General features: G+C 47.0%; 1 protein-coding gene across 2 annotated transcripts in view; it reads right to left on the bottom strand.

Annotated features, from left to right (window-relative positions):
• Positions 1-27,317, bottom strand: part of npepps (aminopeptidase puromycin sensitive) — a 318,075-nt gene that overhangs the window by 65,222 nt on the left and 225,536 nt on the right. For both annotated transcript variants that reach the window (XR_011937518.1, XM_072487504.1), the window contains exons 15-16: positions 22,142-22,281; positions 14,355-14,489 (exon numbers count right to left, since the gene is read on the bottom strand). Coding sequence is in view for 1 of the 2 variants with exons in the window: in XM_072487504.1 (XP_072343605.1) it covers positions 14,355-14,489; positions 22,142-22,281 (275 nt within the window). In the remaining variant the exon portion in view is untranslated. The remainder of the gene's footprint in view (positions 1-14,354; positions 14,490-22,141; positions 22,282-27,317) is intronic.

The raw sequence follows: 27,317 nt of genomic DNA, 5'->3' as shown, positions 1-27,317 counted from the left end.
CTGCCTAAACTGACTCCAAATCTTCAAAGTGGCTATCACCACCGGGCTCAAAGAGAATCTAGCAGAGGAAATTGAGAGTGGTGCAGTAATCAGGGCCCTCAGACTCAACCCTATGCCCCCCCCCTCCCCTCGACCCTGCTCCAGCAGCGCCTTCTTTACTCACAGGTTCTTACCGGCCCACACAAACCAAGAGATCACCGCATTCACCCTCTTACAAGAAAGCCTTGGAGATAAAAATAGGCAGGCACTGAAGTACAAACTGTCTGCACCCTCCCCGCCAGTAACAACGAGAACATATCCTGCCCTCCCCGCCAATGACAACGGGAGCATATCTCACCTACTGAAGTCCCCCTTCATCTGCTCCACCAACCGAGCCAGATTCAGCTTGTGCAGCTGTTCTCACCTGTGTCACCTCTCTCCCACCACCTTGAACAGCATCCCCCTCCCAAATCTCCTCTCTTGTCCCCTCGCCTGAATCGCAAAGACCTCGCTCTTGCCCATATTCAATTTGTACCCCAGAAACCATCCGAATTCCCCCAGGATCCTGATAATCTCTCCAATCTCCCTCAGTGGGTCGGAAATATACAAAGTAGGTCATCCGCATATAGCGATACCCTGTGCTCCACGCCCCCCCCCCCCCACCCCCCGTACTATCCCCTGCCAGTCCTTTAACGCTCTCAACGCCATCGCCAATGGCTCTATGGCAAGGCAAACAATAGTGGGGAGAGTGGACAATCCTGCCCCGTCCCCCGGTGCAGCCTAAAATAATCCGAGTGTACACGGTTTGTCCACACGCTCTCCACCAGTGCCTGGTACAGTAGCTGGTACAGTAACCGGACCCAGTCCACAAAACTCTGCCCAAACCCAAACCGCCCCAGGACCTCCCACAAATGCTCCCACTCCACCCGATCAAAGGCCTTCTCTGCATTTGTGGCGACCATCATCTCCACCTCCCTTCCCTCGGAGGGCATCATAATCACATTTAGCAGCCTTCTAATCTTCGCCACTAAATGCTTCCCCTTCACAAACCCCATCTGGTCCTCCCCTATCACCCCTGGACACAATCCTCTATTCTCGAGACCAATATCTTGGCCAGTAGCTTGGCATCTACATTTAGAAGGGAGATTGGCCTGTACGACCCGCATTATTCTGGGTCCTTATCCCACTTCAGGATGAGAGTGATCGAGGCTGTGACATCTTCGGGGGGAGCACCCCTCACTCCCTAGCCTCATTAAACGTCCAGCAGGACCCCAGCATTCCTGAAAACTTTTTATAGAACTCCACTGGGTACCCGTCTGGCCCGGGGCCTTGCCCGACTGCATCGCCTTCAGCCCCTCCACCACTTCAACCAGCCCAATTGGGGCCCTCCACCAGCTCTTCTTCCACCCTTGGAAACTCCAATCCCTCCAAACACCACCTCACCCCCTCCACCTTGGCTGGGGGGTTCCAGCTAACCTGCTGTAAAAGTCCATAAACACCCCGTTCACCCCCACCCGATCGTGTTTCCCCCCCTCTGTCCTTCACTTTCTCAATCTCCCTCGCGCATCCAGTTTCCTTAGTTGGTGTGCTAGCATCCTGCTAGCCTTCTCCCCATATTCATACATCACCCCTCTTGCCTTTATCAACTGCCCCACTGCCTTCCCTGTAGTTAGCAACCCAAACTCCATCTGCAGCTTCTGCCGCTCCTTCAACAACTCCGCCTCCAGGGCCTCCGAGCACCTCCCGTCTTCCTTGAGAATCTCCCTCACCAACCTATCCATCCCCGCCCACTCCGTCTCCCTGTGTGCCTGTATTGAAATAAACTCCCCTCTCACCACTGCCTTCAACGCCTCCCATATGGTAGCTGCCGAAACCTCCCCCGTATCGTTCATCTCCACACACCTCCGAATGGCCTGCCTCACCCGCATTCACACTCTTCCTCCGCTAATAGCCCACCAACAACGTCCTATCCATAACAAAAAAGTCAATTCGGGAATACACTGTGGACATGAGAAAAAACTGAGTACTCTTTCGCTCTTGGCCGCCCAAACCTCCATGGATTCCCCCCCACCCCCAATCTGTTCCATAAACCCCTTCAGTTCCTTCGCAGCCACCGACACCCTCCCAGTCCCAGTATAGTCCACCGCTATACTTCCCACCAAACTTCACCCGCTTGTTAATCAGAATCGCCACCCCCTTTGCTTTGGGTCTAGTCCTGAATGGAATACCTGCCCTACCCACCCCTTCCTCCTGCATCATTGCCACGTCCGTCTTTGAGCTTTTCAAATGTGCAATCACATGGCCCTCTTGACTGACCCATTCAACCCTCTCATATTCCATGTGATCAGCCTGGTCGGGGGCACCCACTCCCCCGCCGATCAACCATAACCCTTCCTGGGCCAGCCTCCAGCCCGCGTCCTGCACCTCCTCAGGCCACCCTCTGGCTCCCACCATCATCGACCTTCACCATGTCACCCGTTAACAATCCCTCCCCCGTCAGCAGTCTTCTACCCCCTCCTCCCCACCCCATAACAAAATAACAATCCCCACCCCCATCAACACACTTGCCACCTGCTTACCCCCCACTGCTCTTCCGTGAGCTAGCCTGTCCAGCTAGCCAAGTAGCCCCTGCCCATAATGCCTAGCATCCTGCTGATCCCGACTGATTCACCTCCCCCACGCTCAACCAACCTCCCAGTGCAAACTTTACAATCCCCACCAAACACAAAGCAAAGAGGAACCCACCATCCCCATCAAAAACGAAACAAACCCAAAAGAGAGCAATGGTCCCAAATACAGTGAAAAAATGGTTCATACAAACCAGAAGAAAACCAAGATACAGATAGGAACATTTCCCCAAGAGTTCAATGTCCTCCTTCTCCTGCCAGTCCATTGCCTCTAACAAATTCCATCGCCACCTCTGGCTACCCAAAATAGAGTTCCCAACATTCATATGTTACCCACAAATGTGCTGGGTATAACATGCTGAACGTCACCCCCTTCTTAAAGAGGGTTGTCTTCACCTTATTGAAGCTCGCCCTCCTTTTGGCCAGCTCTGCACCCAGGTCCTGATAGACGCACAGCTTGCTGCCTTCCCACGTACAGCTCCTCATCTGCCTGGCCCACCTCAAAATCCGTTCCTTATCCAGGAACCGGTGCTGTCGCACCATCATCGCCCTCGGCAGCTCGTTCCCTTGCGGCTTCCTCATTAGCGCCCTGTGCGCCTGGTCCACCTCCAGGGGCCGAGCAAATGCCCCTTCACCCAGCAGCTTCTCGAACATCCGCGCCACATATGTGCCGGCATCCGCTCCGTCACTGTCCTCCGGCAGGCCACCGATCGTAACATTCTACCTGCGCAATCTATTCTCCAGATCCTCCACCTTCTCCTGCAGCCTCCTTTGTTGATCTCGCATCAACCCCATCTACGCCGCCATCGAGGCAAGCTGCTCCTCGTGCTCCTCCACTGCCTCCTCCACCTTCTGGATCGCCTGGCCCTGGGCCTCTAACCTCATCTCCATGCAGTCGATCCCCGTCTTTATCAGATCCACCAGGTTCTACAAGTTCTCCTTCCTCTGCTGAGCAGATTTCTCGTGGAGGAAGCTCACTAGCTGATCCGTCAACCACTGGGCAGGAAGGCTCGGACCCTTGCCCTCCGCCATCTTCCCCTGTTTGTCGCAGGCTCCACACCAGCTTTCAACAATTATTCCCTCCTTTTTTGGCCACTTCTGGTCCACAAATCCATACACCGGTGGGATAATATCTTCTTGCACCCCTCCTGCACCTTTTACAATCACTCAGCTCTGACGTTAGTCGGGGAAAAGGTTCAAAAGGTCCACCACGAGCGTGAGTCACCAAATGTGCTACCACTCACACCATGGCTGCCACCGGAAGTCTCCTCTTTGTAAAATTCAACGAGAACCCATCCGGACACAGTGTTTTGCACGTCTACATTAACCGAATACAACGCATGATCTCTTCCGGCCCTATCTCAAACTCTTGCCTACTCTCCTGCGCCACCTCTGGAAAGGTCAATCATCCAAAAATTGACTCATGGACAAACTCTCCTCTGGGCGCTCTGACTCATACAACCCACTGTAGAAAGCCTCAAACACCTCATTAACCTTCTCTGGAGCAGAAACCAACCCGCCACGCGAGTCCCTAACCAGCATTATCTCCTGGGAAGCAGCCTGTCGTCTCGGCTGGTGAGTAAACAAGACGACTGATCTTCTCCCCATACTCATAAAAAGTTCCCCTCGAGCGTCGCAGCTAGTTAGCTTACTGTCTTACCTGTTGACAACAACTAAAAATACATTTGCAATTTCTTTCTTTCCGCCAATAACTGGTATTGGGGCGATCGAGAACTGGCAGTCCACATCAAGAATGGAGTCCACCAGCCTCTGCCTCTCCACCATCCCAGATTTATCCCTATGCACCTTATTAGAGATGATCTCCTGCTAATAACCGCCTTCAGGGCCTTGCTGAGACCGCCTCATTTTGTTGTTTACAGCACAGATGGAGGCCATTTGGCCCATCATGTCCGTACTGGCTCCCAAAAGAGCAACCTAGCTAGTCCCATTCTCCAGCCCCATCTCTGTAGCCCTCTAAAGTCATCACTTTCAAATATATACCCAGCTCTATTTTGAAACCTCCCATGGAATCCACCACCACCACTTTTCCAAACAACACATTTCAAACCCCAACAACTCTGAGCAAAGAAGTTTCTCCTCATTTCACTCCTAGATCTCTTGTTGACCATCTTGAAATTGTGACTCCTCGTCACTGACATGCCAATGAGTGGAAACTGAATATCTTTCTTTACCCTATCAAAATTGTTCATAATTTTGAACACCTCAATAAGGTCACCTCTAAATCGTCTGCTCCAAGGAGAACAAGCCCAATTTCTCCAATCTTTCCTTGCATCTAAAGTTCCTCATTCCTAGTGTCATTCGAGTAAACCCCCTCTGCACTCTCTCCAGAGCTTTAACATCTTTTCTTAAATAAGGTGCCCAGAACTGAACACAATACTCAAAATGTGGTTTGACCAATGGCTTGTGGAGGTATAGCATCACTTCCTTGCTTGTATTAAAAGATCCAGGGGCTGGTTTAGCACAGTGGGCTAAACAGCAGGCTTGTAATGCAGAACAAGGCCAACAGCGCGAGTTCAATTCCCGTACCGGCCTACCCAAACAGGCGCCGGAATGTGGCGGCTAGGGGCTTTTCACAGTAACTTCATTGAAGCCTACTTGTGACAATAAGCGATTATTATTATTACACTATGCCTCTATTTATAAACCCAAGGATGCTATAAGTCTTCTTTAACTGTTTCAACTTGCCTGGCCACCTTCAGAGAATTATGCACTTGAACCCCGAGGTCCCTCTGCTCCAGTACTTCCCTTAAAGTTGTACCATTGAGCCGATATTGTCTTCCCATGTTTCTTCTACAGAAATGCATTACCTCACATTTTGCTGACTTGAAGTTCATCTGTCAGGTGTCTGTCCATTCGGCCAACTTGTTAATGTCCCTCTGAAGTCGGTCAGCGCATCCTCACAATTTATTATTCTTCTAGCTTAGTATCATATGCAAATTTAGAGATTTTGCCCTCAACACCCACTTCTAAATCATTTACATCAATCATAAAAAGCAAGTGTCCCAACAATGAGCCCTGGGGAACACTACTTTCAACTCTTCTCCAGTTTGAGAAATGCTCATTTATACCTACACTATTTCCTATCGCTTCGCTAACTTCTAATCCATGCTGCCAAGAACCCATCAATCCCAAACATTTTTAATTTGCTAACCAACTTGCCATGTGGCCATATCAAATACAACATCCATGGCACTACTTACAACTACTCCCTGTATCACCTCGTCAAGTAACGGAATTAAATTTGTCAGACCTGACCTGCCCTTGACAAAGCCATGTTGACTGCCTTGCATTAACTTATTTTTCTCTAAGTGTATATTTATCTCATCCCGTATTATGGCCCCCATCAGTTTTCCCACTATCGATGTCAAGCTGACAGGTCTGTAGTTTCCTGGGTTATCCTTTGCTCCTTTCTTGAACAACGGCGTCACATTTGCAATCCTTCAGTCCACCGGACTAATCCTGTGTTCAGAAAGGCCTGGAAAATTTCTGTCAACGGCTCCACACTACATCTTTCAGCAATCTAGGTGCATTCCACCCGGGACTGGCGACTTCTCTACCTGGAGTGCTTTTTCTTTATCTATCACTATACTGCTCAGTTGCTCAACATCCACATTTTCAACTGGGCCATCGTCACCATCTTCTAATTTTGTACAGACAGAAACGTACTTTCTTTATTGAACGTAAATATTGGCCAACGTGTTAGCACTGAGGTTGGAGCAATGTCTCCCTCTTGGTACTGGGGAGGATCAGATGGGGTTGCTTAAAGGCCGGCAATTGTTGTCTAACGTGCGGCATTGGTAAATGTGGTGCTGTCTCCATCTGAGGGGCCAGAAGCACAGGTAATTGTTGCGTTGGATGCCGAGAAGGCATTCGAAGAGTAGAATGGGGGTATTTGTTTGTGGTATTGGAACAGTTCGGTATTAGGGCCCAAGTTTGTGTCTCGGGTACAGTCGTTGTATAAAGCCCCGAAAGCTTGTGTCTGCACAAATGACATGCACTCAGGGTATTTCCAATTAAACTAAGGGGAACTAGACAGGGGTGTCCTCTGTCCTCCCTCTTGTTTGTATTGCTGTAGAGACTTTGGCCATCGCCCCGAGGGCTTCAGGTAGGTTGAGGGGGATAATGAGGGGTTTGGGTAGAGAATCCCTGTATGCTGATGATCTCTTTGTGAACGTAATGGACCCTTTTCCCACCATGGGCGACATAATGGGGCTTTGGCTCTTTTTTCAGGGTACAAGTTAAATCTGGAAAAAAGTGAGTGCTTTCCGGTTAATCCCCTGGGGAGGGGAGTCAATCTGGAGGTGCTGCTGCCCTGGTTGGCTGGTTCCATCTTTAGGTATCTGGGGATTCAGGTGGCCTGGGATTAGGTCTGGATCAGTAAACTGAACTATACAAGCTTGGTGGGTAGTGTCTGGACCGATTTGCAGAGTTAGAAAAATCCTCCTGTGTCCTTAGCAGGCAGCGCTCAGTCAGTCAAGATGAACATTTTGCCAAGATTTTTGTTCTTGTTCCAGTGTTTGCAGGATTTCTTCCCAAATTCTTTTCGGGGGAGTCAAAACATTGATCACATCCTTTATATAGATGGGGTGGATTCGAAGGACAGTCCTTGAGGGGAACACACAGTCAGGAGGCTTGGCAACACTGTTATTGGGCGGCGAATGCTGAGATGGTATTGGATTGGTGTTGTCATACGAAAGCCACGGGGGTGCAGATGGAATCAGAATAGTGTATAGGGTCTGGGTTGAGGGTATTAGCGACAGCCTCACTCCAGTTCTCACCGGCAAAATATTCAGCAAACCGGTGGTGGTCTCCACCTTGAAGATATGGAAACAATTTCGGCAGCATTTTAATTTGAGAGATGTATTGAAGCTGGCTCCGATTTGTGCAAATCATATGTTTTGAGTCTGAGGGGTTAGATGTCATGTTTGGGATGTGGGAGGGGAGGTTTGCCAGTTTAGAGGAACTTGTGGAGAAGTTTCGGCTCGAAGGGTCAGACAAAGGGAGCATTTCTGGTATTTATGGCCGGATTACACCAGAGGACGCAGTATCGGATGCCAAGTGGGAGGAGTTGGTAAACTCCATGACTCACGTGCGAGGCTTGGCTTAATACAACTTTAAGTGGTGTACAGTGCTCCTCTGAATAAGTCCCAGATGAGTCAGTTCTTTGCAGGGTTGGAGGACAAGTGCGAGCACTGTGCAGGGGGTCCTGCCAACCATGTGCATATGTTCTGGCCCTGTCCCAAGCTTGTGGGTTTCTCGGTCACCTTCTTTGACACCATGTCAGCGATTCTGAAAATTGAGCTGAAGCCCTGTCCCTTGGTGGCCATATTTGGGAGGGCCAGACTCGCCGGACGGGGTGGCCGATGTCCTGGCCTTCGCCTTGCTGATTACCTGGAGGCGAGTGCTGATGGGGTGGACCATAAGACATAGGAGCGGAAGGCCATTCGGCCCATCGAGTCCACTCCACCATTCAATCATGGCTGATTTCAACTCCATTTACCCACTCTCTCTCCATAGCCCTTAATTCCTCGAGAAATCAAAAATTTATCAACTTCTGTCTTAAAGACACAAAACGTCCCGGCCTCCACCGCCCTCTGTGGCAATGAATTCCACAGACCCACCACTCTCTGGCTGAAGAAATTTCTCCTCATCTCTGTTCTAAAGTGACTCCCTTTTATTCTAAGGCTGTGCCCCCGGGTCCTAGTCTCCCCTGCTAATGGAAACAACTTCCCTACCTGCCCCTCCACCTATCTTTGTATCATCGGCAATCTTAGCCAGAATGCCCCCAGTCCCGTCATCTAGATCGTTAATATATAAAGAGAACAGCTGTGGCCCCAACACTGAACCCTGCGGGACACCACTCGTCACCAGTTGCCATTCCGAAAAAGAACCTTTTAAATTAAATGAAAATCGCTTATTGTCACAAGTAGGCTTCAAATGAAGTTACTGTGAAAAGCCCCTAGTCGCCACATTCCGGCGCCTGTTCGGGGAGGCTGTTACGGGAATCGAACCGTGCTGCTGGCCTGCCTCGGTCTGCTTTCAAAGCCAGCGATTTAGCCTTGTGCTAAACAGCCCCGCTGATTTTTATCCCAACTCTCTGCCTTCTGCCTGACAGCCAATCGTCAATCCATGTTAGTACCTTGCCTCGAATACCATGGGCCCTTATTTTACTCAGCAGTCTCCCGTGAGGCACCTTATCAAAGGCCTTTTGGAAGTCAAGATAGATAACATCCATTGGCTCTCCTTGGTCTAACCTATTTGTAATCTCTTCAAAGAACTCTAACAGGTTTGTCAGGCACGACCTCCCCTTACTAAATCCATGCTGACTTGTCCTAATCCGACCCTGCACTTCCAAGAATTAAGAAATCTCATCCTTAACAATGGATTCTAGAATCTTGCCAACAACCGAGGTTAGGCTAATTGGCCTATAATTTTCCATCTTTTTCCTTGTTCCCTTCTTGAACAGGGGGGTGGTCAGGGTGGAGGTCAGCTTCTCCACCCAGTGCCTCAGTGGCTGGGAGATCTGATGGAGTTTGTATACCTCGAGAAAGTCTAGTAAGTACACTCTGAGGGAAGCAATTGAGGGGTTTTACCGAAGATGGCAGCCGTTCATTGTGTATTTCAAAGAGCTGGTCACGGTTAGTTGCTAAAAAGGGTGGGGTGGGGGTAGGCATTTTGAGGGGTGGCACCAGCATCTTGGGAGGGTGGTAGGTGGAATTGGGGGGCTTTTATTCTGATTGGCTGTGTTGTTTTTGTATTGTGTATGAAATTAAAATAGTTGAATAAAAATATTTTTAAAATGTTCCACACCATTCACAACTCCTCAGATAGTGAAACATTCAGGCTTAAGCTGGTAACTGACAAGTAACATTTACACCATATAAGTGCCAGGTAATGACAATCCTCAACAAGACGGAATCAAATCATCCCCCTCTTGACATTCAATCGCTCAATCCTTCACTATCAACATCCTGAGTCACCATGATCAGAAACTGAACTTTTTATGACCCAGCCATATAAATACTGTGGCTACAAGAGTAGGTCAGAGCCAGAGAATCCGGCAACGAGTAACTCACCTCCTGACTCCACAAAGCCTGTCCACCATCTACAAGGCACAAGTCACGAGTGTGATGGACTACACTCCACTTGCTTGAATGGATGCTCAATATCATCCAGAACAAATCAGCCCACTTGACTGGGACCCATCCACCAGCAACGTCCAGTGGAAGCAGTGTATATATGGCAGCAGCTCACCAAATCTCCTTTAACAGAACTTTCCAAATCCACAACCTCTATACCTAGAAGAACAAGGGAACAGCTGCATGGAACACCATGGACTGCAAGTTCCCCACCAAGCCACATATCATTCTGACTTCTACCAGATATTCTGAACTATATCACTGTTCCTTCACTGTTACTGGATCAAAATCCTGGAAATCCCTCCCTAACAGCACGGTAGCAGATGGACTGCAACAGTTCATCCCATTAGGGATGGATGATAAATGCTGGCATTGTCAGCGACACCTACATCCCATGAAAGATAAAAGAAAAAATGCTGTTCCACTTTCGTCCGAATCAATTGTATATAGAAAAGATTTTGTAGGAGCAGGCCATGCCACTGAATTTAACATAGCACATGTAGTCATCACACATACTTTGAAAATTGTCTGAAATGAATGAATACATTTTTTAAAAAGCTCTATGAAGCAACGGAGCCCAACAGCTGATTGCATACATAAAATGGGGAGCAAAGCACAAGAATGATCTAGGATAAATATAAAAACAGCTGCTAAGTGTGTCCAGTTAACTATTTCAAATTGATTATTCTAAATTCCAATTACAAAATTAAAATTTTAAATATATTGCTGCTTCAGATGTAGATGATAGGAGGAGAATTTCCTTGGAATATCAATTCGAAGTTTTCTGTAAATATAAATTTCACCCTCTTCTCAGAGCTTTTCTTGCAATAACGATTTACAACTCCTTTCCCTTGTGCTCCAAAACTGCTCAGAGGCATACAAGCGTGTGTCATACATATTTCTCACCTCTGTAACCACTCAGTGCCTCCCTCAACCAACAGAATTATGATGGGGGCCTCAGTGGACGACAGAATTGTAAGTACACACTCTGCGGCAGAACAGACATCCAACATATGTCATCGTCAGGGCTACCATTAGCATTTTATCTGATGCCTTTGCATTGCAGCCTAATGCGTAGTACTCATTACATGAATTGGCTTCACATTCAGATTGCGAACACTGCGACATTCATTTTGAGGTGTGCCAGCAGGCAGAATTGCTACTTGGTTAACCTCCCAATTATCTCACAAACTCATCAGTATGCTTGTCACAAGAAAGTAATTTAAAGCATCTTTTGCATAAGTTAAATAATCATATGATTCAAAAGCCAAAGTCTTGGAATAACAACATATCTCCCCATTTTAAACTGCAGAGCAGTTTCACACTCATGTAACAAGAATGCCAAGCAGACAGATTCACCTAGCCAGCAGGCAGTGGGGCAAGGTGCACGAAGGCCTCATTGTTGTGATGGATGTCAGTCTGAAGATTTAAACACTTATCCACTTGATCAAGGACACCTCTGTTCATGCATAATACAGCTGTGCCAAATGTAGAGAAAGACTGCTTTCAGTCTCCTTGAAAAGTATAACTTGGGTGTAATTTTTATTTATATAACACTTTAAACTTTGAAAAATCTCACTCCACTCAGAGGGCAAGGGAAAAATGGATAACAGTGCATTGAAGACATGACAAAGGGTGATCAAAAAGCACTGCCAAAGTAGGATTTAGCAGGGGGTTGTATTTTGATATTTTGGGGCTATTTCTCCAGAGAGGATTTGTGAATCAATTATATTGAAGTGTTTAAATTGAATCAAGTATACAAGTGGATAATGTCCAGTTCTCAAATATGGCTAAGAAGAGTTGTGCAGTCAAGCTAATTAAGTCTGAGGGAAGAGCACAGCCTGGCCACCTTACGCCAGTCTGGACAAAAGCAAACTAGAAGATGAAAGTCTAGCTAGTCCAGACATGGGGCGAAATTCTCCGGAAACGGCGCGATGTCCGCCGACTGGCGCCAAAACGGCGCAAATCCGTCGGGCATCGCGCCGCCCCAAAGGTGCGGAATGCTCCGCATCTTTGGGGGCCGAGCCCCAACCTTAAGGGGCAAGGTCGGCGCCGGACAAATTTCTGCCCCGCCAGCTGGCAGAAAAGGCCTTTGGTGCTCCGCCAGCTGGCGCGGAAATGACAGCTCCGGGCGGCGCATGCGCGGAAGCGTTAGCGGCCGCTGACGGCATTCCCGCACATGCGCCTTGGAGGGAGTCTCTTCTGCCTCCGCCATGGTGGAGACCGTGGCGGAGGCGGAAGGGAAAGAGTGCCCCCACGGCACAGGCCCGCCCGCGGATCGGTGGGCCCCGATCACGGGCCAGGCCACCGTGGGGGCACCCCCCCGGGGCCAGGTCGCCCCGCGCCCCCCCCCCCCCAGGACCCCGGAGCCCGCCTGCGCCACCTTGTCCCGCCGGTAAGGTAGGTGGTTTAATCTACACCGGCGGGACAGGCATTTTAGCGGCAGGACTTCAGCCCATCCGGGCCGGAGAATCGGGCGGGGGGAGGGGCCGCCAACCGGCGCGGCGCCATTCCCGCCCCCGCCGAATATCCGGTGCCGGAGACTTCGGCAACCAGCGGGGGCGGGATTCACGCCAGCCCCCGGCGATTCTCCGACCCGGCGGGAGGGGTCGGAGAATCTCGCCCATGAGGTAGCATGGCACAATTGATTATGTTTATGTGTGAAAGATGAAGTAAAGTTAAATAAGATGAGATTCAAAGACAACTTTTAGTCTACACATTATGATTGTAAACTGATGCAGCTTAATGATTGATGTGTGGCTTTGCTTCACTCGTCGGTTATTAATCCATTGACTGGAAGATCAAAGAGATGCACATGTGCAGGTGTGAAAGCCAACAGAGTCTAGGTCACAAGGAAGATGTATTATTGCACCCTAGGTTACGCTATCTTACAATTAGATATTAGGACAGTATGTTACATCTCTAAATGCAAAATTCCTGGACTGTTTCTGAGAGTACAACCAACATTGAACCTAGAAAATACAGAAGGCACATCTAAAAGGGAGATGGAAGGATTTGAGAGGGAAATTCTAGAATTAAGCTTTACAAAAAGTAAACAACTTCACGCAGACTTTTCCGATGTTCTCACGAGAAGGGGAAACACTAATTTTGCAACATCTGCAACTTCTAAAGCACTCTGAAGAAACCACATGTGTTTCTCCAGAGCCAATGCATTGATTAAGAGTGACCTCAGTTAATATACTGCAAAAATGTAATTCAATATGCAACATGTAGCCCAAAAACTTTGATCAAATGATACTTTTGAAATGCAGAAATACAGCAGCAGGTGGTGGCTAATGCAGACCCTTATTCTGTCATTTTAGTTTTGATAAATTGTAACTATAGGTGAAATTTCATAGTACCTTCTAAACTCACAGTACTAGTTACAATCATTAATCTTACACTGCAGATGTTATTATTCAACAATGGCATGGGACTGAAAGTTTCCCAGCCTGTTGATGAGAGAGTAGGCATTATAGTGGGAAAAGGCATTAGGAGAGGAGCCAGATGTCCTCCTGTCGCCATGGCATAATAACAGTGGTGTCCTTGACGGATGCAACATAACCCACAGAGGGCACCACCACCAAAAACCTTGATCATTGGGTCACCAAAGACGCTCACTCATCTTTCTTCATCCTAGGCCTGGAGTGGCCACCACTTTAGTGGCATTGCTGAGGCTGATCTGTCTGACCCCTAATTGGGCAGTGGCCTGCCAACTTGCCACTACTGGCAAATTGCCACACCAGGGGCCCGCAATTCGCTGTAAGTGGTGCATCTTCAATTTCCATGGAAAAATCCAACCCCCAGAGATTAACACCACAATTGAACCTGAACAACGTAACCCACAGAAAGCCATGCAGACTCAATTTAACATGGTGCAGTAACCGGAAGCAAATAATTCAGACTAATTATAAATTACATCAATTTACTCATAATTCATTACATGAATTTGTGGCTCACTCCCAGCCTCTATTCTCCATATGAAGTGTGTTGTGTTATGTAATTTGGAGTAACACAAGCTGCCACTTGATGCAGTTTTGAGTAAAAGATGCTCTAGACTTTGAAGTGAGTTCAATGTGTTTTATTGAACTATTAGCACAGTTCTCAATATGTTCGACTCTCTGCTAATCTAAATGTAGTAACTCAGTCTAACTGAACCAACCTTGCTCTATGCCACGTGCTGGGGTGTGATGCTGAGGATACACAGTCTCACTCTGTAGATGTTGGTCTGTGGAAAGAGCCGGGTGTGAGTGCCTCATCCCTTTTATAGTGAGATACCACCCCTGAGTGTCCTGACTGCTCATTGGTCGTGTCCTATTCTATGTGTTCATTAGCTGCATGTTTGCATATCATGACAAAAAGAACCTGAATCACAGGGATGATTTACGTTAATTTGAATTTGCTCGACTTTTTCCTGAAGTCGATGTTTGTCATTTTAACCACAAAACAGTTTTATTTGTGAAAAATGTATACATTCGGGTTTCCGCAAGAATTGTGATGCTTCACAAAGTGTACTTCGGATTCATGTACATTTTCAACATAAGCAACATATTCTACTTGGATATTTCCCCACTCCCTCCCCACTTACCAGCGAAAACAAGTCATTCTGAAGCCCTAGCCGGTCTACAGGAGGGAGTGCAAGGTTCCGGATACTGGGCAGTAAGCTCTCGAGCATTGTTGGACTGTACTGAATGCGACAGAACCCCACTGTTCCTGGGTTCAACTAAAGTTTAAAAAAAAGTAAAGCACAAGAAGAATGATTCATGCACATTGATGTAGAGATCCTAATGTGCATATGTTTACTTGTCTAGAGCATCCATTCTCCCTTGTTCTTTGAAAGATGGTAGTGCATTACATTGGATACATTTACCATACGCCTATCAGTTGAAGCCCAATAAATGTATGGACTGTTTTCTTGCTAACGTCAACACAAACAAATCATTAATACAATATTAAAAGCTGCAATAAAACAGCTGGGTTATCAATGTATTAGCACACCCCTCGAGTTGGATGCCACATACAAGTCTCATCAATCAAATTAAAAATGACTGAGGGATAGAACATTTTTCTGAATACCTGCTGTAGGGAACTAATAAGCACACCCAGGTACAACCAGAGTCTTACAGTCACAAACAGAGGAATTTATAGTGGAGAACAAAGAAATGGCTGAGCAGCTAAACACATACTTTGGTCGGTCTTAAATGAGGACACAAATCAGATACCAGAAATGTTGGGGAACGCAGGGTTTAGTGCGAGTGAGGAACTTAAGATCAATATTAGTGGAAAAATGGTGTTGGGGAAATTGATGGGATTGAAGGCTGATAAATCCCCATGGCCTCATAATTTACATCCCAAAGTATTTAAGGAAGTGACTCTAGAAATAGTGGTTGCATTGGTAGTCATCTTCGGAGATTCTGTAGACTCTGGAACCGTTCCTATGGGTCGGAGTGTAGCTAATACAACTCTACTATTTAAAAAAGGAGGTGGAGAACACACAGGGAATTTATAGACCGGTCAGCCTGATATCGGGAGTGGGGGAAATGTTGGAGTCCATTATGAAAGATTTAATAGCAAAGCACTTGGTAAACAGTGGCCGGATTGGACAGAGTCAGCATGGATGTACGAAAAGGAAATCATGCTCGACAACTTTACTGGAATTCGAGGATGTAAATAGTACAGTTGACGAGGTGGAGTCTGTGGATGTGGCCATAATGTGATAGAATTTTTCAGCAAGATAAAGAGTGAAGGCGTTGATTTTGAGATTAGGGTCACGAATTTTAATGAAGAAAACTATGATGATATGAGGCGTGAGTTGGCTTTGATCAACTGAGGAACATTACTTATGGGGATGACAATGAATAGGCAATGGCAAACATTCAAGGAGTGCTTGGCGGAACTGCAACAATTGTTTATTCCGGTCTGGCACAAAAATAAAACGGGAAACGTGACCAACCCATGGCGCACAAGGGAAATTAGAGATAGAATTCGATCCAAGGATGAAGCATACAAATTGGCCAAGAAAAACAGCAGGTCTGAGGGTTGGGAGCAGTTTAGAATTTAGCAAAGAAGGATCAAGGGATTGATTGAGGGGAAAATAGAGTACAAGAGTAATCTTGCAAGGAACATAAAAGTTATAGGTACGTGAAGAGAAAAAGATTGGTGAAGATAAGGGGAATATATAATAGGGGACAAAGAAATGGCTGAGCAACTAAACACATACTTTGGTTCTGTCTTCACAAATGAGGACACAAATAAGGTACCAGAAATGTTGGGGAATGCAGGGTTTAGAGAGAAGGAGAAACTGAATCAGTAGAGAAATGGTGTTGGGGAAATTGATGGGATTGAAGGCTGATAAATCCCCAGGGCCTGATAATCTACATCCCAGAGTACTGAAGAAGTGGCTCTAGAAATAGTGGATGCATTGGTGGTCATCTTCCGGGATTCTATAGACTCTGGAACAGTGTCTGCAGTTTGGAGGGTAGCTAATGTAACTCCACTATTTAAAAATGGAGGTAGAGAGAAAACAGGAAATTGCAGACCAGTAAGCTTGACATCAGAGGTGGGGAAAATTCTACAATCCATTATCAAGATTTTATAGCAGAGTACTTCGAAAAATGATCGTACAGAGTCAGCATGAATTTATGAAGGGGAAATCATGCTTGACAAATCTACTGGAATTCTTAGAGAATGTAACTAGTAGAATTGATGAAAGGGTGCCAGTGGATGTAGTTTATTTGGACTTTCAGAAGGCTTTTGACAAAATCCTGCATAAGAGATTTGCATGCAAAATTAAAGTGCATGGGATTAGGGTACTGTATCGAGATGGACAGAAAACTGGTTGGCAGACAGGAAACAAAGAGTAGGAATTAATGGGCCATTTTCAAATTGGCAGGCAGTGACTAGTGGGGTACCACAGGGATCAATGCCAGGTCCCCAGCTATTCACAATACATATTAATGATTTAGATGCGGGTACAAAATTTAATATCTCCAAATGTGCAGATGACACCAAGTTATATGGGAGGTTGAGCTGTGAGGAGGGTGCAGAGATCCTTCAATGTGATTTGGACAAATTGAGTGACTGGGCAAAGAAATGGCAGATGAAGTATAATTTGGAGAAATGTGAGGTTTTCCACTTTGGTAGCAAAAACGAGAATTCAGACCATTATCTGAATGGCCATAAATTAGGAGAAGGGATTTTGCAAAGAGACCTAGATGTCCTCGTGCACCAGTGACTGAAGGCAGCAACCATTTTGGAAACCAAGCAATGCAAACCATGTTTCCCGAATCTAGCAGTTTCCCCTCAGAGTTATTGAGGGGAAAGGAGGTGGAGATCATCAACACCCCAAACCTTGTACATGTGAGATTCCTTTATATTTTATTGAAGATTTTAATTCCAAGATTGGACACATTTTCTAATAATGGGCTACTGATACATGCATAAATATGCATGATTTGAGTAGGCATAAAAACATCTGCAAATGTGAACAAGAGCAGCATTGAATTATATAAACAAGGAGTAAATTATTGTGCTGAATTATGACTTGATTCTAGGAAGACAGGGATAGTCACCATGAAGGTAGACATGCTCCCCTCCACCCTCAAGTATAACAAGGTAGTTCTAGGAGCTCCAAGGAGTACACACAAGAAATCAGATTAATTAGCTGAACACCTATAATTGGAGCACCAAGGGCTGGTTTAGCACAGGGCTAAATCGCTGGCTTTTAAAGCAGACCAAGGCAGGCCAGCAGCACGGTTCAATTACCATACCAGCCTCCCCGAACAGGCGCCGGAATGGGGCGACTGGGGGCTTTTCACAGTAATTTCATTTGAAGCCTACTTGTGACAATAAGCTATTTTCATTTCATTTTCATTCATTTAATTTCATTTTTCATTTCATTTCAGACAGCAGAGGTTTTGGTTCTAAAGGATTTGCACCATTTAGGTGTTACTGTCACTTTAAAGTGTGTGCAGACCAATTATCAATGTAATTAATTGCTCCTTGGTTCTCAGTTTAAATAAAGGATACAAAAAAATTCCAGTAATAGCTGGAAAACAGGAGGTGAAGGAAAAGGGAACTTGGTGATATTACAATCACTAGGGAAGCGGTAATGAACAACTAGATGGAGCTGTGCCTAACAACTCTCCAGGTCCTGATCAACTTCACCTTTGGGTCTTAAAAGAAATGGCTAATGAGGCAGTAAATGTGTTGGTGTTAATTTTCCAAAACTGCCTAGAATCTGGAACAGTTCCATCAGGCTAGAAAACAGCAAATATAACCCCTCTATTCAAGAAGGGAGGGCGGCAGAAAACAGGAAACTACAGGCCAGTTAGCTTGACATCTGTCGTGGGGAAGGTGCTAGAATCGATTATTAAAGAGCCTATAGCAGTGCACTTCGAAAAACTCAAGACAATCGGGAAGCGTCAGCATGGTTTTACAAAGGGAAATCATGTCTAATCAGGAGTTAATTGAAAGAGTCACGTGTGCTGTGGATAAAGCGGAGCTGGTAGATGTACTGTATGTGCATTTCCAGAAGGCATTTGACAAGGCATCACATCAAAGATTATTGTGCAAAGCTCATGGTGCAATGGCAACATATTAGCACTGATAGAAGATTGGCTGGCTGACAGAAAATGGAAAGTATTCAGAACTGGGTCTTTTTCTGATTGGCAGGATACGATGAGTGGAGTCTTGCAGGGGCCTCAGCTTTTTACAAGTTATATCAATGACTTAACTGAGGAAAGCGAAGGCATGGTAGCTAAATTTGCAGATCATACAAAGGTAGGTAGGAAAATATGTTGTGAACAGGCCAAAGAAGTTTGCAGATGGAAATTGAGTAATTTGGCAAAATTCTGGCAGATAGAAAATATGAAGTTGTTCATTTTGGCAGGAAGAATAAAAAAGCGAAGTATTTCTTAAACAGAGAATAATTGCACCACGAGCTAGGTGTTCTCCTGCATGAACCACAAAAAGTTAATATGAAGGAACAGCAAGTAATTAAGGAGGCTTTGTTACGAGAGGAATTAAATATAAAAGTGAGGATGTTATGCTTCAGTTATACTGAAGGGCATTGGTGAGACCACATCTGGAATAGTGTGCGCAGTTTTGCTCTCCTTATTTAAGTAAGTGTGTAAATGCATTGGAGGCAGTTCTGAGGTTCACTAGATTGATACCTGGAATGAGCGGGTTGACTTTTGAGGAAAGGTTGGACAGACTAGCCTTGTTTCCACTGGAGTTTAGAAGATTGAGAAGTGACTTGATTAAAATATGTAAGATGCTGAATGGTCTTGACAAAGTGGATGTGGGAAGGATGTTTCCTCTTTGGTGGTTGATTACAGAACTATAGAGCACTGTTTTAAAACCAAGAGTCACCCTTTTAGGACAGAGATAAGAGAATTGTTTTCTGAGGATTGTGCAACTTTGGAGCTCTGCTTCAGGTGGTGGTGGAGGCGAGGTCATTGAATATTTTTAAGGCGGAGGTAGGAGAGATTCTTGTTCGGAATGGGAATCAAAGGTTATTGGCAAAGTTCGCCTTCAAAATGTTATTTTAGACTGTTGCTGATTTTTAACAATCACAACTGGGACCGAGTTTAAGTGATGTCACAAGACACGTGAGCTCAATATATTCAAACAAATTTATAATGTGTATGGATGTGAACTCTTGAGAGACGTGGTTTTTAAGTCTAATGTCTCTGTATTACCAATAGCCAAATGATTGTGTTGCAATGGATCAGTGCTCAATTCGAAGATAAATATCTCAATTGTGACTCTTGTTAATGTAACCATACAAAACCATCATTATATTAGGGAGACAAGAAACCAACTAATAAACATAGCTGTGACCCTTCCCTTGAATATGAATATTACCAAGTTTATTAGTTTGACATTTCACCAAATTTCATCCTGGTAAATTGCATATTATGGCTATCAACAAACATGTGACGCAAAATAGCCTAAAATGTATTGACTTTCTAGATATGAAGTGTGCTTAAGCCGTACGACATATATTTTAAAAATCTATTTGGCAGCAGCTGTAGAGCTAGTTGATGAGCGTCAAGAGCACAGAGCAGCACCTATTCATTTACTTTGTTGCTTTAAGTACTTAAGCATTGTATTCTCAGAGATCAATAGGGAGGTAGGAATGATCGGGATAAGAGATAGGCATCTGAAAGAGATACATAATGAGCAAGAAAATACAACAACCTGTGGGGGGAGGGGGGGCGCGGGAGGTCGGGCAGAGGGGGGCGGGAGGTCGGGCAGAGGGGGGCGGGAGGTCGGGCAGAGGGGGGCGGGAGGTCGGGCAGAGGGGGGCGGGAGGTCGGGCAGAGGGGGGCGGGAGGTCGGGCAGAGGGGGGCGGGAGGTCGGGCAGAGGGGGGCGGGAGGTCGGGCAGAGGGGGGCGGCAGGTCGGGCAGAGGGGGGCGGCAGGTCGGGCAGAGGGGGGCGGCAGGTCGGGCAGAGGGGGGCGGCAGGTCGGGCAGAGGGGGGCGGCAGGTCGGGCAGAGGGGGGCGGCAGGTCGGGCAGAGGGGGGCGGCAGGTCGGGCAGAGGGGGGCGGCAGGTCGGGCAGAGGGGGGCGGCAGGTCGGGCAGAGGGGGGCGGCAGGTCGGGCAGAGGGGGGCGGCAGGTCGGGCAGAGGGGGGCGGCAGGTCGGGCAGAGGGGGGCGGCAGGTCGGGCAGAGGGGGGCGGCAGGTCGGGCAGAGGGGGGCGGCAGGTCGGGCAGAGGGGGGCGGCAGGTCGGGCAGAGGGGGGCGGCAGGTCGGGCAGAGGGGGGCGGCAGGTCGGGCAGAGGGGGGCGGCAGGTCGGGCAGAGGGGGGCGGCAGGTCGGGCAGAGGGGGGCGGCAGGTCGGGCAGAGGGGGGCGGCAGGTCGGGCAGAGGGGGGCGGCAGGTCGGGCAGAGGGGGCGGCAGGTCGGGCAGAGGGGGCGGCAGGTCGGGCAGAGGGGGGCGGCAGGTCGGGCAGAGGGGGGCGGCAGGTCGGGCAGAGGGGGGCGGCAGGTCGGGCAGAGGGGGGCGGCAGGTCGGGCAGAGGGGGGCGGCAGGTCGGGCAGAGGGGGGCGGCAGGTCGGGCAGAGGGGGGCGGCAGGTCGGGCAGAGGGGGCGGGAGGTCGGGCAGAGGGGGCGGGAGGTCGGGCAGAGGGGGCGGGAGGTCGGGCAGAGGGGGCGGGAGGTCGGGCAGAGGGGGGCGGGAGGTCGGGCAGAGGGGAGAGGGAGGTCGGGCAGAGGGGAGCGGGAGGTCGGGCAGAGGGGGGCGGCAGGTCGGGCAGAGGGGGCGGGAGGTCGGGCAGAGGGGGCGGGAGGTCGGGCAGAGGGGGGCGGGAGGTCGGGCAGAGGGGGGCGGGAGGTCGGGCAGAGGGGGGCGGGAGGTCGGGCAGAGGGCGCGGGAGGTCAGGCAGAGGGGGGCAGGAGGTCGGGCAGAGGGGGGCGGGGGGTCGGGCAGAGGGGGGCGGGGGGTCGGGCAGAGGGGGGCGTGAGGTCGGGCAGGAGGGTGGGGCGGGAGGTCGGGCAGAGGGGGGCGGGAGGTCGGGCAGAGGGGGGCGGGAGATCGGGCAGAGGGGGGCGGGAGGTCGGGCAGAGGGGGGCGGGAGGTCGGGCAGAGGGGGGCGGGAGGTCGGGCAGAGGGGGGCGGGAGGTCGGGCAGAGGGGGGCGGGAGGTCGGGCAGAGGGGGGCGGGAGGTCGGGCAGAGGGCGCGGGAGGTCGGGCAGAGGGGGGCAGGAGGTCGGGCAGAGGGGGGCGGGGGGTCGGGCAGAAGGGGGCGGGAGGTCGGGCGGGGGGGCGGGAGGTCGGGCAGAGGGGGGCAAGAAGTCAGGCAGAGAGCGAGGTGGAGGGGGGGGGCGAGGTGGGGGGGGGGGGCGAGGTGGAGAGGGATGGGGAGGATGAGGTGGAGAGGAAAGGGTGAGGTTAAAGGGGGAGGTGGGCTGTTGTCACAAAGGGGGGCTGTACAGGCTCCGGGGGAGAGAGGTGCTGCACGAAGCCCATGCAGCATAGGAAACAAACTATTGCGCTGCAAGAAGAATTCAAACATAGCAAGTGTTTGGCAAATGTAGCAGTCAATTACAAACTCAATGAAGCAGCACAGAGACTCCCTGCATCAAAGAATCACTTGCACAAAAAATTCCTAACATTATTAGAATGTCTTCAAATAAAGACATAATAATGGAAGTTGGGCACAGAAGCAATGCATTGTCACTAGGGCTTCTCTTGTGCACCTAGAAGTTAATTAAAGAGCAATGTGGGCAGGGGCCTTGGGGCAGGTTGTTGGCCTGCCTGCCTATTTGCAGGGATCTAAAAAAAGTAGATAAAAAGCCTATTTAATCAAAAAGGTAGAAAAGAATACATACCCTAATCTACTTCTGAAGCTCTCTGGTGACCTACCTTTATCCATTGATCCGGTTTCACATTCTTCACAGTGATTGTCATCTCTGGCTGGTCCAGTAACACCTTCATATGATCACAGCTTACATCTTCACTGGTGCAGATACTAATAGGAACCATCCAGTGAGGATAGTCACTACCTGGGAAACACAGGAGAGGCGTACTTATACATGAATGGATTTAAGTAGTAGAGCCCCGAGAAGATTGACTCCAATTTCCCTCAATGGGCAGAAATGACCTCAATGGGAACAGAATGTACATCACTTAAAAGGAATGAACATGAAACAAAGCTACCAGACAGCTTTGAGGTTAAAGGCACTGACTGGTGTGGAACCAAGTCCTATATACACACCAGGAAGGTACAAATTTGATCAGCAGATTCTGCTGAGTTTGCTGCTGGAGCAAGGATGCGAGATAGATTCTTGATAAACAAGGGGGTGAAGAGATTAGAGGGGGTAGGTGAGATATGTGATTGTTATAATCAAATCAATCCTGATCTTTCTGAATGGCGAGGCAGGCTTGACTGTCCTACTCCTGTTCCTAATTAGAATGTTCGTATGGCAGGTGTGCTACAATTTGGACTCCAGGTTCCAGAAATAGGACAGGGGGAAATTGATCAGAGTTTTCACAATCCTGATCACCAACCAATGGAAGGCAGATGCATATAGATCTGGCGAAGAGAGTCTCGGCAAGAATGTTCCTCACTTGGTGGAACCAAACTCAAAGAAGGAGCACTTGTATGAGGGATTTGACACTGATCGGTACCCCTTAGAGCTCTACCTCAACATCGGTCAGAAGTGGAAGAGAGAAAGGAAAGAAAACGTTTTAAAACAGGAACATAGATTTTAAACAATTCTTTAAAGTTGACCTTGCTGACCTCCACCCTGTAGTTTATGATAAATGAGTATAATGGAATGATCACATGCTCCCGATCCTTGAAATATTTTCAAAAACACCAAAGTGATTTCTAAAATCACGAACATTGAAAATAAAATTTGAATTATTCATTTTCATTCCTTTCCTATTGCTATACCTCCCTCCCTCCAAACTTAGTTCAACAGTTCTCCCATATAGATTATTGATTTTGGCCATTTGAACCAGATAATTATTTTTAAACTAAAATGAGGGACTTCAGAAGCACTCAATGGCCATGTTTATCAAGTGCGGTCCCCATCTCTTAATTCCTCCTCCAAATCTTGACTCATATCCAGCTCCAAACCAAGGGGAAAGTGCAATGGCCTGTTCCTTTGGTTGAGCCAAAGCCACCATATAGAGGTGTAATGGTACAAGAAAATTAAAATCAGAGAGAAAATGTTTCAACAATTATGGTATCACAGACAGCAACAATCACACAGAAATTTTACATGCTCGCAAGTGGCTGATAAGTTAAATATTTCAGATAAAAGTAAAGCACCTGCATGTTAAAAATTTCAACTAAAATGGGAAGTGCAACAGGTGAAGCTAGCTATTTAATGTTGCTGCTGTTTCTTAGGAACAGGATGAAGCCGTCAGGCCAAAAAGACGTTCTGCTTATCACACAAATGAGTAATGTGGTATATGAATTTCATTGCCAAGTAATACCAGCTATGTAGGCTTTCCATTCCAACCCATAGGTGGATTTGCAGCAAACAGCACATTTTTGGGGTTGTTCACAACAGGCAAAGTACTGACTGTAAACACCTAGTTTGCAAAACTCAAAACACAGCGTCCAACATTAGCTAGGATACTGTGAATGGACAGTGCTTGCTCAACAATTCTGATTGTGCTAAGAATTATACTGACAACCAATTTAAGATGATCAGTCAGGCTCACAATGCGGCTCACTCGAGAAGCTACACATGTTCCCATCCAGGGCCAAGTCCTTTACAAACAAAAAGAGCATGTCCAACTAAACAACAGTCCCCCATTTAAATGCCTTAATGAATCAGAGTCGACCTGCCTGGTTTGAATTTAAACAAAAGCCTGCAGCTAGCTGTTCCCTGGTGCATTCTCTGTGGGAATATCTTTACCATGGTCCATTTGCCAACCAATCAGCACTCTCTTTTCATGTCATATATATTGTTGATCTCTTTGGAATTGGCATTCTTGCAAATCTGCCCTGATGAGTGCAAGATGAAAACATTGATAGCATGTCTCTTTTTCTGGAATTACTCAAGATTCGTATTTCAGCAAGATCACCTCTCATTCTTTTAAATTCCAATCAATACATACCCAACCTACTCAACCCTTCTACAGGAGACAAACCCTTAATCAACCTAGTTAACCTTCTCTGAACTGCCTCCAATGCAAGCATACCCCTCCTTAAACCAAGAGACCAAGACTGTACACTATACTCACTAACACCCTGTACAGACGTAGTAAGGCGTCGCTACTTTTTTACTCCAGACCTCATACAACAAAAAACAACATTACATTTTTCTAATTATTTGCTGTACCTGCGTGCCAGCATTTTGTAAAAGCAAATACTGTGGATGCTGAAAATCTGAAATAAAAATAGAAAATGCTGGAAAATACTCAGATCTGGCAATATCCATGAAGAGAGAAACTGAGTCAATTAGGAGTCTTTTTCAGAACTAAAAGGAAGTAGAAATGTGATCGGTTATATGCAATTGAAGGAGGGGAGAGGGAAGGAAGAATAAAAGGGAACACTTGGGATAGAGTAATGGGCAGGAGAGATTAAATGACAAGACGTTATGGAACAAAAGACCAAGGGAGTGCTTGTGATTGTAGTAAAGAAAAAAGCATTTGCTCAGAGTGAATGTAAATGCAAGAATAATAGCAGCTCTATTTGAAAGGAAAAATATAAAAAACAAGATTAAGACTGGTACATGGCAAAAACGGAATCAAAATGGGGGACAGAGATCATGGTTTGAACTTGTTGAGTTCAATGTTGAGTCCAGAAGGCTTTGAAGTGCCTACTTGGAACATGAAGTTCCGTTCTTCGAGTTTGCACTAAGCTTCACTGGAACACTGGAGGACAGAAGTGTGAGCAACGTGGCGGATTAAATTGACTGGAGCTTGGGGTCATGCTTGCAGACCAAGTGAAGATGTTCTGCAAAGTGGTCACCCATTCTGCATTTGGTCTCCCCAATATACAAGAGACTACACAGTGAGCAGCAAAAACAGTATACTAAATTGAAATACTGCTTCACCTGGAACATGTTTGGGGCCTTGGTCAGTGGGAAGAGAGAACGTAAAAAGGGCAGGTGTTATAACTCCTGCAATTGCATGGGAAGGTGCTGTGAGAAGGAGATGAGGTGTTGGGGGTGACTGAGGAATTGTCCAGCGTGTCACAGATGGAACGTTTCCTTCAGAATGATGACTGGAGAGGAAGAGGTTTTTTGTGTGTGTGTGGGCACGCCTGTGGGGGATACACACAAGCTAGATGCGATGGACATGGAGAAACTGGGCAAATGGAATAGAGTCCTGTCAGGAGACAGCCTGTAAGGAAGTGTCTATGGTATAGCTGCCAGAGTCAGTGGCCTTACAGTTAATATTGGTAGGCAGCTTGTTCCCAAAAATGGAGAGAAGTCGAGGAAGGGAGGGAAGGGAAAAAGATGGACCAGATTGAAGTGAGAGAAAAGTGCAAGTTGGAAACTGGAAATTGCCAAAACACCGAGGGTCAAACACGGAGGGTCTCAAGAGTCATGGATGTAGGTATGAAGACAGGACAAAGGGAGAAAATACAGAGTCGAGATAGGAAGAAATAAGTTTAATGGGGCAAGAACAGGCTGAAACAATGGATTGACAGGGCGGTTCTGTTTGTGTATTTTGGAAAGGAGGTAAAGCAGTGTTCAGAGCTGGAAGCTGTGAAGGGAAATCTCCATAGAAGAGGTGGTCAGTTACAGTCCTGGAAACAATAGCTTGATGTTTGGTGGTGCGGTGATGGTCCAGGGGTGTTTCATATACATGGACACCCAGATCCCTCCGTGCTGCAGAATTCAGTAGTCTTACTCCAGTTAAATACTTTGTGTTTCCCTGCTTCCGACCAAAGTGAGTAACCTCTCATTTCCCCCACATTATACTCCATCTGCTTATTTTTTGGCCAATCACTTCATCTATCTACATATATTGCTTTACAACTTTGGCTCTTCACAACCTACCTTTTAATTCATCATTGTATCAGAAATTTTGGCTACAATAATCTTAGTCCTTTCATCCAAGTCATTACAGGCTATAAATAATTGAGACTCCGGCACTGATCCCCTTGGTACTCCACTTGTTACACTTTGCTAACCTGAATATAACCCATTTATACTGACTCTTAATTCTGTTAACCACCCCCACGACCAATATTCTTATTCAATCATCTTTCACTATTGAAACATCTTTTGGAGATACAATTACTTACACCAACTGGTTCCCCTTTATCCACCCTGTTCATTACATCCTCAAACAACACAAATAAATCTGTCAAACACAATTTCCTTTTCATAAAACCATGTTGACCTGCTTGAATGTATTCTCATTTTCTAAATATCCCTGCTGTTACCTCCTTAATAGTAGATTCTAGCATTTTTCCAATGACAGATGTTAGGCTAACTGGACTAATAGTTTCCGGTTTTCTGTATCCCTCCTTTCTTGAACAGAGGTGTTACATATGTAGTTTTTCAATCTGTTGGGACCTTTCCAGGATCGCAAAAATTTGGAAGATTGCGATTACTACATTCACCATCTCTGCAGCCACGTTTTTTAAGATCCTACAATGCAGTCCATTATACAGGGGGTTTATCAGCTTTTGATTTGGCCAGTATTTTTTCTCAAGTGATAATGATTGGGTGGCACGGTAGCACAGTGATTAGCACTGCTGCTCCACAGCACAAGGTGCCCGGTTCGATTACCGGCTTGGGTCACTGTCTGTGCGGAGTCTGGACGTTCTCCCCGTGTCTGCGTGTTTCCTCTGGGTGTTCCGGTTTCCTCCCACAAGTCCCCAAAGACGTGCCTATTAGGTGAATTGGACATTCTGAATTCTTCCTCCGTATATCCGAACAGGCACTGGAGTGTGGCGACTAGGGTATTTTCATAGTAACTTCATTGCAGTGTTAATGTAAGCCTACTTGTGACATTAATAAAGAAAATTAATATTTTTGAAGTTTATTCCTTTCCTCCCTGAATTTTCTACTATTTTGGGGCTGTTTGTAGGGTCTTCTACTAAATATTTTTTCAAAGTCTCTGC

Source organism: Scyliorhinus torazame, chromosome 21 (assembly GCF_047496885.1).
Source record: "Scyliorhinus torazame isolate Kashiwa2021f chromosome 21, sScyTor2.1, whole genome shotgun sequence".
Classification (NCBI taxonomy): Eukaryota; Metazoa; Chordata; class Chondrichthyes; order Carcharhiniformes; family Scyliorhinidae; genus Scyliorhinus; species Scyliorhinus torazame.
The sequence above is the reverse complement of the archived record's forward strand: the minus strand, read 5'-3'. Positions and strand labels throughout refer to the sequence as shown.